At 42.5% G+C, this 13,838-nt stretch overlaps 1 protein-coding gene across 6 annotated transcripts in view; it reads right to left on the reverse strand.

Annotated features, from left to right (window-relative positions):
- The window catches only part of Osbpl6 (oxysterol binding protein like 6), a 71,673-nt gene that overhangs the window by 14,401 nt on the left and 43,434 nt on the right, over positions 1–13,838 (reverse strand). For 4 of the 6 annotated variants that reach the window (XM_051166181.1, XM_051166180.1, XM_051166179.1 and 1 more), the window contains 2 exons: positions 5,540–5,647; positions 3,678–3,815 (listed from right to left, as the gene is read on the reverse strand). In XM_051166181.1, the coding sequence (XP_051022138.1) occupies positions 3,678–3,815; positions 5,540–5,647 (246 nt within the window). Of the gene's footprint in view, positions 1–3,677; positions 3,816–5,539; positions 5,648–13,409; positions 13,434–13,838 lie in introns of all 6 variants that reach the window. The other 2 variants (XM_051166177.1, XM_051166182.1) reach the window with 2 other exon arrangements.

Consider the following 13,838-nt stretch of genomic DNA (forward strand, 5'->3'; position numbering starts at 1 on the left):
TGGGTTTGACTAGGAATGGCCTCCATAGACTTGCGTGTGAACCCTTGGCCCATAGGGAGTGGCACTATTAGGAGGTGTGGCCTTGTGGAGTAGGCGTGGCCTTGTTGGAGGAAGTGTGTCACTGTGGAGGTGGCCTTTGAGGTCTCCTGTCTTCAAGCAATGCCCACTGTGGGACACAGTTTCCATTCTGCTGCCTGTAGACCAAGATGCAGAACTCTCGGGGCTCCCTCCCCAGCGCCATGTCTGTCTGCACGCTGCCACACTTCCCACCATGATGATGATGGACTAAACCTCTGAAACTGAAAGCCAGCCCCCAGTTTTCCCTATAAAGCTGCTGGAGTCATGGTGTCTCTTCACAGCAATAAAACCCCAACTAAGATAGTGATGTTCAGGGAATTAGAAAAGCTAAGAAAGGCCACTAGAACAGTTAAGAATTGGGAAACCAGGGCTGGAGAGTCGGCTCAGTGGTTAAGAGCACTGTTTGCTCTTCCAAAGGTCCCGGGTTCAATTCCTAGCACCCACATGGCAGCTCACAACTGTCTGTAACTCTAAGATCTGACACCCTCACACCAATGCACATAAATTAAAATTAAATAAAAGTATTTTTTTTTAAAAAATTGGGAAACCAAGGTCTCCACTGCAGGCAAGAAAATGACACGCTTTAGTGTCCTCAAAGTGCAAACAGCAGCTTTTTTTTTCTGAGCACAAAACCAAAACATTCCTACAGTAAAAACATTAGCAAGGAGATGAGGGCAAACAAAATTTGAAAGTCACCTGCAATGCCATCACATAAAGGTTAGTTCAGATAGGCATCATCAAAATAAAGGCTCCTTCAGATAGGCATCAGCCCCCTACCATCTTATAATGCCAGTGTAAACACACACTGTATGTACCCTGACTACCAACAAAGAAGGTCACCTTGTATGTGTTTGGCCATTGGTTTTGGCTTGGTGATTTGAGCCGAGGTCTGCCTAGCCTGGGCTCAGTATGTAGAATAAGCTGCACCACTCGTAGTGAGCCTCCTACCTGTGCTTCCCAAGTGCTGGGATTACAGTTACACTCTCTATGTCTGGCTCTTTAGTTCTGCCGTGTTCTGGACACATTTCCCTTACAACAGATGAAGCTCTTTATCTGGATTTGGCATGACAGCACTTCAGTGTGTACTGATGGCATACGTGAGTAGGCCAGCACGCAGGGGCTTCCAACACAGCATTTGGGTAAACTCTTCGTAAACTTGTTTATCTTTCAACAAATTTCCATCACCATATACACTGAATTTTCCCTAGTTTGCAAGTTACTTTTTAACTTTATTTCAACATTTTGCTTTTGAAAAATTTAAATTTGAATATAATAATTAAAAAAAAAACTATTAGGGCCAAGGGCACAGCTAAGAAGGAGAGAGTTTCCAAGCATGCACAGGGCCCTGGGCTTGAAAGCCAATAGTGCTAAAATTATTTATTTTAATTCACACACACAGACACACACACACACACACACACACACACACACACACACACAGAGAGAGAGAGAGAGAGAGAGAGAGAATAAAACTTAGGGTTGAAAAGAGTTCACATATGTGTTTCTGGAGCTGAGATATTTTACATGATACCCTGACAGAGACTGCACACATGGGTTAGAGTAATGGAGTTTTGCTTTAGCACATGAGGTCTATAAACAAGGTAAATTAATTAGAAAATATTTTTCTGACTCCTGTTTTCCCCCTCCACTTGGTCTTCACAGTTCTCACTGGCTGCAAGAGAACTGGAAGGAACACCACTGGGCTCAGTGAAGTGAGTTCTTTAGCTTGTAGAGAAAAAAGGCAAACGATTCTCTTCCACCCAGTTTCTCTACAACAGTGGCTCTCAACCGCCCTAATGCTGCAACCCTTTAATACAATTCCTCATGTTGTGGCGAACCCCCTACCCGCAACATTATTTTCACTCTTACTGCATAACTCTTACTTGGCTACTATTATAAATCCATAATGTAAATATCTGATATGCAGGACAAGTGATATGTGACCCGTTAAAGGATGGTTCACCCCCAAAGGCATCACAGCCACAAGCTGAGAAACCACTGATCTAAAAAAATCTCATCTCACTCAATAACAGACAAGGAGACAAGTGCCTACCATAATCGAGTGTATAGTCAAAGCTTGTTTATTGTTCGTGTTTGCTAAGGAAACACCCAGACTTAAAAGTATGCCATTCCTTTGGTTTCTGATTTCTCTCAAAATAGTTCAGGGCCTTCTTTTCTAAATGCGATTTGGCACGTCCTTGCAGACACAAGTTTGGGCACACACACTAGGCTGGTAGATCATTCTGGAAAGAAGTAGGCCATCTTTAAAAAATGATGTAGCATTTAGTAGACAATTTACTGAAAAGGAGCTGAGGACTCATTAAGTAAATGCACTGGTAGATATCACATCCCCAGTGAGGAAAATTCTGATGTGAGCTCTTAGAATAATTGTGGATGAATGGCCTGAAAGAGCCTTCATGGAATTGCGTTCTAGAGGTGGCCACACACAAAGAACACGTGAACTAGACTAAAACGCACTGTGTTGGGAGTGAGGATAAATAAGGCGTACAAAAGGCTAGGGGAGTGGGGAGAGAGGAGGATAGCAACACTAAGCTGCAGGCAGGTCAGCTACCACGGGCTTCCCTGAAGGGGGGCTTCCAAGGAAGGAATGGAATGTGGGGCTGCTCCAGCTGCATGGATGCCAAGTGTAGAGGTCCTGTCTCCAGCGGCGGCTGTAGTACAGAACACGCAACCTGCAGGCACCCTGCATCTGTTGTTACTGGGACTCACACACCTATGCTTGACTCGCTAGCTGAGCTTGCCAAGTGTGTTAGTGTAAAGGTCTGAGCTGCCTCCTAGGGCGTTCTCATCATGAGGACCCACAAGAGGCTGAAGCAGCTTAGACTGAGCCAGGAGCCACACGGTAACTGAGGAGGAGGGACAACTCTGAGAACATCACGGTGTCTATCATTTGAGTTTATTTCTCGGCCTGTTCCTGAGTATTGTGGTAAAGGGAAAAGATGAGTAAAAGCAGCTACTTCTGAAAACCTCTAAAAGTACAAGGCACAGGGACAGGTACGCAGTCCAGTTCTTTCCAGTGTGGGCCGTGTAAAAGACTACTTCTCTTTGTTACAACAAGGGACAATACGATGTCTTTAGCAAACAGATAACTCCAGGAATCACTCCTTTGGCTGCTGGAAGGATCTAGAACAAAAAGGAACACGAGGCTATTCCTGAGTACAGTAATCAGATACTAGCATTTTTTTGTGTGATAGCTAAATTGTTATTCGGGGTTTTGGGACATGATCAGATTTTTCTTGTAGAACTATTGTTGGTTTTCTATTTCTCCCATCCATCCTATAGTGCCAAATGGCCCCTGAAATGAACTGTTACCATTGATTTGGTTACTTTGGAACACATATAAATGTTTGATTATTTCCCACTACTCATTCAAGTTAAGAGCCCTGAGTTTCATCCCAGAAGTGCTGTCAAGTGCCCAGGGAATGGGAAGCTCCACGGCTTATACACTTCAGCTTTCCTATAATGTGAGCATTTTCTTGTGACAGAAACACATACAACAGTCCAGAGTCCCGGTCTGATGGGATTCACCCAAACTCACAATTGCAAGCAGATGAGACGGACACACCCGGGAACCTTACCTCATTCTCTGATGAACTTGCAGACAAGAGCACCTCTTGGGCATCGAAGAACTCTGACACAGATTCTGACATGGAGAGGCGGCTCTCATTGGCCACTTGCTGTGACAGAGGGAGGTTGACATGGATCTGCTCACCAGGCTACAGGGAAGAGAAGTGTATGACAGAATCATGTTTTCCCTCTTATTAGCATTGTCATTCCTGCAAATCAATTAAATTTCTAGAGAATTCCAAACTGTTAATACCAGTGACAAGGTTTTGCTTGCTACTATGTACAGTTCTGTCTAATGTATCTAGAAACTCCAAATGGCAGAACTGAAAAGTGGTGACATTACAGCTTGATTTCAAGTCTATACCCTAGGATACGAACTTTTTAGAAAAGAAATTAGTTATTTCTTGGGTGTACATATTGGGACAGACACATAAATGTGTGTGTCAGGAAGGTCAAAGGACAACTTGCAGCAGTCTGCTTTCCCTTCCACTCTGTGGTTCCCCAGGGACTGAACTCAGGTCATTGGGCTTGGTGGCAAGTACCTTGACTTGCTGAGTCGCCTTGCTGGCTCTAAATTATTTATTTATTTGGTTTTTCGAGACAGGGTTTCTTTGTGTAGCTCCGGCTGTCCTAGACTCACTTTGTAGCCCAGGCTGGCCTCAAACACACAGTGATCCGCTTGCCTCTGCCTCCCCAGTACTGGAATTAAAGGCATGTGCCACCACATCTGGCTTTTTTTTTTTTTAATTTTTAAAAAGTTTATTTGCTTTTATTTTATGTGCATTGGTGTTTTACCTGCCTGTATGTCTATGTCAGAGTGTCAGATCTTGGGGTTATAGGCAGTTGTGAGCTGCTATGTGGGTGCTGGTATTTGAACCCCAGTCCCCTGGATTCTGAACAATTGAGTGGATGTAATTGTGCTCAGAGTTCAGAGGGACACAAAAGATGAATGGTAAGGGGTGGGCAACTTAAGCCAAAGGTAAGATACCTTGGAATACTTCAAGCTGAACATTTGAGTCTGACTTATAGTAAAATTTATAGTAACACATATAACTTTTATGCAAATATGACATTAGTATTGGTTTAAACCCTCATTTTGTTAGATGCATTGCCATGTACAAAGCTTTAACTTCTCATGACCATAAAACAGTAATTTTATAAAAGCTTATGTACATTTTGGCCTACATTCTTAATGTTTTTCTATTTTCGTGCCAATTTCTTCAATATAAAAAAAATAGTACTGAAACAGGTTGTTAAAAGTGATTCCTGAAAAAAAAAAAAAGTGATTCCTGACAACAAACCGTGAACAACGGTTAGTGCATCACCCAGCACGCAGTGAACGTTCACCTGATACCTGTTAGCTACACCCAGGGCCTCCATTAGTCAGGCAAGCAGCCTACCACTGAGCTACACTTCCACTCCCTGTTTGCTTTTGACTGTCCGAGCCATCGTGAAGCGCTCTAGCCTGTTTTAGCAGGAACAGGTAGCTTCTCTCTGCGGATAACTTCTTCCAAAGAAACCTTTAAGCAATTTTTACTTAATGTCTGAGCTAAAACTTTTTTTTTTTCAACATTTCATTAGACATTTGGTGATAATGAACATGTTAAACACGGAACGAGACAGATGCAGAAAATGAACAAGCAGTAATAGATTATAAATTAAATATAAATGAAAAGAGACATCTATCACCAAGAATAAGTGATGTCAAGTTCACCTACACCTTTTACTTCAAAGACTACTGAGCTGTCTGTAACACAAATATTTATGGAGAGAATATCATTAATGGAAAACAACTGTTTAAAGCAGGCAAAAATATGCAGCAATGTAGATGCTATAAAATACGTATTCTATACCCACTCTCAATGCGGCTTACCTCATCAGGACTAGGGATAATATTAACACTGACAACCTGATCACAAATGATAGACTCTGAGTGTATTCTGTTCAGCCGACTCCTGAGATCAGCATTCTGGTTCAGTGCCTTAAAGTAACAAAAACTGCAATTGTAACTGCAGGTTAATAAGCAAGCGTGACCAACAAATACAAGGGACAACTTGAGACAACAGATTCTGAGATGCTAGCTCTGACTCTGTGACTCTTACCAAGTGCTGGGCCATATCAGTTAAGAAGGAAATAAATGGCTCAGAGTTATGACATTAATTTTTTTGTAATATAAGACTACTACTTAAGTAGGTTGGTGAACCGAAATACTTAATGGGCTTCATAAAAATGATGTATGGATCTCTCTCCTCCTTAGAGAAAGACCCATTACATCCAAGACCAGTCTACCACCACATATATATTACCTTGTGGAACCTGGGATGAAAGTTCCTGATTCCTTCATATTTTTCTTTTGTCCTACTCTCTAAAGTTTAGGACTCATTTCAAAGACAGGTCATCATCTCAGAAAATACTCAGGATAATTAATGAACTGGCTTACTGTACAGAATTATCTTCCAGTCTGATTAAAGTGCCTGTTTTTTATTTCTTCAGGAGCTCACAATTAATCCTCTTGGCAGAACAGTAGAGCTAACAAAAGCAACTTTAGCGGCTTCTGCTGAGCAGTAAGGATGCAGACAACCACAATAGGAACAGAAGTCCAATGGCAAACCAAGTCTCAGAGTCACTCCATCATGGCACGTGGAACACACCAGAAATTAGCATCAGTAAAAACACTGTTTACATAGTCTAGCACATGAGGCAAGTGCGTATGGTACACAAACAGAACAGAACAGCTTCACAGAAATGTGCCCCTCACAGGGTCCCTGTGCACAGTGCAAGGGGAGCCTTCTGCTCGTCACACTGGTGTGTGGGAACGTGGTCCATTTCCATGGACCAGCTCCCTGGCCTTTTATCAAACTTCCAACAGAACACCTGTGTGCAGGCAGGGCCTGTGCAAGTCTGGGCAATTCCTTGTTATGAGAGTAGACAGTATATGCCAGGGCTTACTAAGGGGCATCAGCTGGGTTTTGTTTAAAACCTTCAGAACTAGTTTGTATGATATGACAGGCAACACATTGGATCTGGTGTGACAAGTACAGGAGGAAGGTGGCTACTAACCCAACAGCAGTACAAGAGGAGGAGGAAATGTCTGGTAACCTAAGAAATCGTGGACATATGAGGAAAGAGATGTGTGGAAGTAAACCATGCACCTCAAAGGAAGAATTCTAATATCTCGTCATCTGGCAAAAAAATGCTCAGGTCATTTTTGGAAATTTTTTATTTATTTTTGTACATGAGTACTCTATTTTCATATATGCCTGCCCACCAGAAGAGGGCATCAGATCTCATTATAGATGGCTGTGAGCCACCATGTGGTTGCTGGGAGTTGAACTCAGGACCTCTGGAAGAGCAACCAGTGCTCTTAACCACTGAGCTATCTCTCCAGCCTCTCAGACCATTTTTAATAGAAGCAAAAATCTTACTTAAGAATTTGGAAAAACATGGTTGCTCCAAGCTTATCCTTTGTGGCTAGCTTACTCATTCGTTTGGTTATTTCCTTTGCCCGTAAGTATACAGTTATTGAAATATTTGGGTCAAGTCTACTTTGCCACAAGTAAGTGGAGGAGGCTTTGGTAAAGCACATGAGGGGCTGACTGGCAGAATCAGCCTTGACCTGGGGTTTTCACACAAATCTCAACCATCCGCTGTTTTTAAGATGCCCCTAGAATAATGTTCGTGAAGCAACAACCTCCATGAGGTCAAAGGGTAAGAACCACTCTTCCTCAGGGAGAGGACTTCCACTTACAGGAAAGCTGGGCAGCTGCTCTGGGTAGCTAAAAATATTAAGAGCTCGCTTAAACTCCACCTTAGCCAACTTCCATGAAATGTGATCCTGCCTACAGACATGTGTAAAGACATACAGGAAATCCTTAAGCATTAATATCAGTAGGAAATGAGCTAAAAGAGTTTTGTTTTAGTGTGAAGATAACCTTTTCCCTTCTTGGGCATGGAATGGGGGAAATTGTGGGAAGATGAGGTTCTCTTGACTTTAAGACTAAGTGGGGAAGGTACAAGGTACGTAAGCTATTGGAAGGCCTGCATTCCCCCGCTCTCCTCATTTTCTCTTTTGAGATACGGCCTCACTATATGACCCATGCTACCTTAAAACTCAGAATCCTCCTGCCTCAGTCTTCTGAGTACCTGGGATTACAGATTTGTGCTACTGTGTCCTGGCTATGGGCTGTGATGCCTTCAGTTGCAAAGTACAGCAGTTGTAGTTGGTAACCTCTGAAGCGCACTTCAAATTTGACTAAAACGCCAAGCCAAAGGCTTGCACAGTGCTTCTGGGTCACCATTCTAAAGAAGAACTGCATACCTCCAGGAGTGTCGAACAATTCTGGATCTGAGGGTTTTCTGGTATTTACATTTTGGCAAATAGGAGCTTTCCAGATTTCTAAGAGCCAACCAGAGGCATTGGCTGCCTCACAGAAAACCAATCACGGTGTTTTCTCATTACGTGAAGCTTATTTTGACCTTTATTGGGATAGCCTAGAGAGAGATGTTTTAAACCCACATCTTTAATTTTCTTAGTGTTAAACCTCTGATGGTGGCAAGCTGGTACCATGGCGACAGAAGAAAAATCTTACGTGTGTTCTTTACTGAAGTGAAGATAACAAATGTTCATAATTCTGTTCCTTTTTTCTTTTAAGTTTTTAAAACTTTGAAAATAAAATTTCTGAAATTATTGTTAATACTTAAGATCAAGAATCCAAAGTGGTCGTACTAGTTTGCACTCCAACCAGCAATGGAGGAGTGTTCCCCTTTCTCCACATCCTCGCCAGCTTGTGCTGTCAGTTTGATCTTAGCCATTCTGGTAGGTGTAAGATGGAATCTCAGAGTTGTTTTGATTTGCATCTCCATGATAACTAAGGACATTGAGCATTTCTTTAGGTGTTCTTCCACCATTCAATGTTCCTCTGTTGAGAATTCTCTGGTTATCTCTGTATCCCATTTTTTTTTTAATTGGATTATTTGGTTTGGTGGTATTTAATTTCTTGAGTTCCTTATATATTTTGGATATTAGCCCTTGAGAATCTGTGCTAATTTACATGGTGAATAGTTACAATTGGTTGCCAGTATGTTGACTCTGTGCCAAAGAAAACAAGCTTGGAATCCGCTATTAAATACCTCAAGGCATTTCACTAGTCCAAAATTTCAAAGTTGTAACAAACCTGGAAGACTAAATCCTGCTTCTATTTCGAACAGGCATCACCTACATGGAATTCGGAGCAAATACTGGAAAGAAATGACTTTGACAATACATGTGCAGTGGTAGATACAAGACTCACTATACCACCCAAAGGAAGTGGAAACAAGTCGCCATCACCCTGGTAAACTCAAGCCAGTAACCAGGCATGCATCAGCCCGTTTTAGCCATCGTCCTCAGCTGGGTCCTCCTTTTGCCTCGGTCATCAGTCTGCTTGTGAAATGCGCTGTGGCCAAGTGCATGAATGCCGGGCAGAGTGTGCCCAGGCCTGGCCCAGCACCAGATTCTTTAATGGTACCATGAGAATGGAAAATACTGAAGAACAGAGATATTTTGAGAGAGCAATGGCAATTGGAGTAATAATAATATGAAAGATCCCAGAAGATGGTAAGAAAGAGTATAGGGACTATGCTCACAGAGAGCAAACAGGGACAGAGCAAGGAAAAAGGAGGCGGAGTCCAGCCACCGGTGCCAGCCACTGAGCAAGAGAAACTATGGAGGACTTCCTGGAAGAGTGTCGAACACAGGGGTCAAGGCCAGCAGGGAGAAGCACTGTGGAGCCAGCACTGTACCACGCCAACAGTTCTTCACTGAGAAGCCAGACAGGGATTGTCTGCACTTAGTGAGTCTGGTCTGTGTGGAAGACCCCACAGAGAATACCGAGCCCCTTGCCTCCTGTCCTCGAATATACCAACGTTTAACACATTAATAAAAGCAGTTCTAGGGGCAGGCGTGGTGGTGCATGCCTGTAATCCCAGCACTCAGGAGGCAGAGGCAGGTGGATCCCTGTGAGTTCGAGGCCAGCCTGGTCTACAAGGTGAGTCCAGGATAGCCAAGGCTACACAGAGAAACTCTGTCTCAAAAAACCAAAAACCAAACCAAACCAAACCAAAACAAAACAAAAAAAGTAGTTCCTTTGGATCAAACCCTTTGGGTATAAGGTAAAGCTAGCTGAAAAGAAGTGAGAAAATTAATGCAAAACCCAAATTCTGGGCAAGTATCCTTGTTTTTCAATAAAAATACTGTTATATTTGGAATATAAAAAAGAGTGTAAAGTATTTTTTTTTAATTTATTCTATGTTACCAGTGTGTCATTCTTTCTAGCTTTTCCTCCTATGCCTTTTTTATTTTGTTTTGTTTTGTTTTTGGAGACAGGGTTTCTCTGTGTAGCCTTGGCTGTCTTGGACTCACTTTGTAGACTAGGCTGGCTTTGAACTCACAGAGCTCTGCCTGCCTTTGCCTCCAAGAGTGGTGGGATTAAAGGAATGCACTACCATGCCTGGCCCTATGTACTTTTTTAAAAAAATTGCTTCCCAGGTGCATGGTTTCCACTCCATATGTTCACTTTACCCTCTGGCCATGACTACATGTAGCCAACTCCTTATCAACACGGCTTAGCTGCATGGTAGGCAGTGGCATTTCCTACGATTAGACACTTAGGTAGTTACTAAGTTTTACAAGAATAAACGTGTTTTGGTATCAATGTAGACCTACAGAGACAGTGGGTTATATCTGAAACTTAATGTATACCTAAAAATTGTATATGCTCTATGAAAAGCATCCAAATTTGCTGGAGTCCCAGGGAACTGTAGAATTCAGAAGCAAATAAATACACTTGGAAGTTTTCTCCCATTACAAATTATTTATCTGCAGCATGTGTAATGCTGTGGACAGGAAAGATGACAGATTCTACAGCTGGGATTGTAAATTATGCCATTATGTGCCTTGAGCCAGCCTTTTGCTTATAGTCTCATTGCCAACATATTTCAATAATTCTAAATGCACATTTGGCCCCACAGCTCACACCTCTGAGACACTCTGTCAGTTCAAATTGACAGCAACGTTTTGTTGTTTTCTTTCTCTCTCCGCATGTACCAAATGACTCGCTTAATGCCTGTTGCTTATTGGATTAATGAAATACAGTAATTCCAGTGGAGTAGATGGGTCAGATGCTGCTGTTCACATTAATACGGATTCAATTCACACTGTATTCAGCACAAGCTGTGTACAAATTCTGCGGTGAGAAACCAAACTAGCAACATACAAATGGGGCATGCCATGCTGCAGACAGACTCACTCGGCCCCAATGTGTGACTGTGTTGCTAATCGGGTGCGACAAAGCTGTCTTAGATTTATAATACACAATTGGGATGACGCTAAATAAGGCCATCTGTAAGAGACAGATGCCAGAGAAAATGTCCTGTCCTACAGACCTCAGTCCAACATCGATGCTTGTGATGGGTGTGAAAGGATGTGTTACAAGAGAAGTAAAATTACACAGTTACATTGTGTCTGTGTCCATATAGAATAGGGAAGAGGAATTTATTGATCTCCAGCCTTGCAAGTTTCTACTTACTCAAGGTAGTAACAATTTATCCCAGGCACAGAGCGAAGAGTGCTAACCTCACCTCCTACACATGCTATGTGCCTGTTAAGAGGATGTGGCATTCATTGAATTGATATGATATGTACTGGAAAGCTTCACTAAGAACACAGCATCTTAACCACTACATATCTGTCAAACAGGACTTACGGCAGATGCTCAATGGATGGCAGATGTTCAGATGATGGCCAGGCCAAGCTGACTCCATAGTGCCTCACAAACCCAGTCCTTCCTCTACCCACCGTGAAACCTCTTTAGTCTGGGAATATTATCTCACGTATCATAAGGCCGTCTCTAGCTAGAGTGGTGAATCTGACCTAATGTTTTTGCCTTCATTTTATCCATTTTCCATACTACTATACTTGACTGACCTTTCTTATATGTACAGAATGCTATAATATTTTCAATTTCTGGTACCTAAGCTTCTTTAAGCCTTCCTTAGCATTGGAAGCATAAATTTAATCCTTTGTGTAGTCCTCAATGGGCTGGTTGCCATGTAATGACTACCTGTGGAGTTCACCAATTCTCTAGACCCTTATATAATGTTCAAAACATCAGCATCCATTCACTACAGAAGAGCAGACTGTGCCTAAACAGAAGCTGTGGTGATTTCTAAAACAGAAGTCCACCTCAGTGATGATGGGAAAAGTGGCCAGTGAGTGTCTGACTGGCCCAAATGGAGAGCATAGGTGGACACGATGATACTATCATGCACAAAAGCTATGCTATGCAAGTGTAAGAATCGAGTTTTCCGGTGGCTGATGTGCAACAGTCTTAATAGCCCCAGATTATTTTTACTCTTTTGAGCCCTTTGGTTAGAAAAAAAATCTAAGTTTGACAATGCCAATAAAACAGCCCAAGAAAGATTTACTGAAGCCCTTACTTAAGATGCAAATAAGTATCTCTCAAGAAAGGGACCTATTTTAACTCAGAAGGTGTGGAGCCGACACACTTTTGCTTTATTCCACTCCTTCTCTTTAGTGTTGCATCTTTCTTCACCACCTGAGAGATGTCTCCCGAGGAAGACAGGTGCCTGTCTGTGCTTCCAGCTCAGTGACCTCTTGCTTTCTGACAACCATGACCCTAGAAATCTGTCCCACCAAGCACGGCCGTGAACGGAACAGTGTGGTCCCTTTATCTCTTTGCTGGATGGACAGTGCTGACTTGCCAACAAGCTCATGAGCTTCCTGGAAACCAGGCCTATGATGGTCCATGTCTCGCATAACATCTAGCCAGTGAAATGTAAACATGAATGAGCAAATGATTTGCTACCATTGCAACCACTCTTCCTAGTCATTTCTAGATTCATTTGAAGTCAATCCTAGGTCTCTATCCACTTTTTAGATTGGGTTTCATGAGTCCCAGGGTGGCCCCAAACTCACTCCGCAGCCAAGGGAGGCCTTGGGCACAAGGCCTTCCTGCCTCCATGTCCTGAGCACCGGCATTATGAAGCATGTGCCACTTTGCCCAGTTTTATGTGGTGCTGGGGTTTGTGCATGCCAGACAAGCATCCAATCAGCCTAGTCATCCCCCGAAGACATCAAGCCCATTATTTGTCTTCACAAGAAGCAAAGAGAAGCAAGCAAGCAGCAAGCAAGAGACAAATTCTGTTCTTCTCAGTATACGTTCAATTTACGCCCCTAGCTTCCATCATCAAAGATACTGAAGAAACACTGCAATACTTAGGGGCTTGGGGTATATTTTATGTGTCTTCACGATGACATCTGCATGTTTGTCTGACTACCATTGATCTTTTTGCTGCCATGGTACAGTCACAATAATGATCCAGAAGACCAATTAATGTCAGCAGAGCACCGAACGAAATCGTAGACAAGAGCAGATGCCAGAACCTCTGCAAAGTTATAAGTGAAGTCCTCTGCATGTGCTGTGGTGAAGCAAGGCCCCCGAGGCCCTGGAAGTAGCATATATACATATATACACACATATATACACACCTCAGTTGGTGGTGATTTGTGGTGCTGGGGAACGTGTAACCTAGAGATCCACCCTTTATCATAGGAGACTGAATAGTGAAAACACTGACAGGTCAGGTACAAAAGAACCACAGTGATGAGAGTTCACACCTCATGTTTAGGGACTGTGGGGTGGGTATATTCAAGCAGGGTTGGACCCACATGGAGAACCACTTACCCAGGATTTGTTGGCTCCTTCACTCTGATCCAAGGCACCAGGAAGTGAACAATAGTTTATATAAACACTGAGTTCTCACACAAAAGTCACATAACACCATTGCATGCTCAAAGGAATCAAACTGAGTGCATTTAAGGGCTGACTAAGAAAATCCTTATCCCAGGGGAAGAAGTACGTGGCTTTCAAGGGTTTTTAAACAGAAACTCAACTGTGAGGCATACAGAGGTGTGACTACTATTACTAAGACAAAATATGACATATGCTAAAATATAAAAGTTTAATCCAGGGAGCATAACAGACAGGAGAAAATCCCAAGAGTGCAAATCAGAAAAGAAATAGGTTCATAGTAATTAGTAACTTTCAGCACATTAAAATATAAGTGGCAAATATAAGAAGTAGAAGACCTAGTAGATTTGTTCTATTTTCCAT

The sequence above is a fragment of the Acomys russatus genome, chromosome 24 (assembly GCF_903995435.1).
Source record: "Acomys russatus chromosome 24, mAcoRus1.1, whole genome shotgun sequence".
NCBI lineage: Eukaryota > Metazoa > Chordata > Mammalia > Rodentia > Muridae > Acomys > Acomys russatus.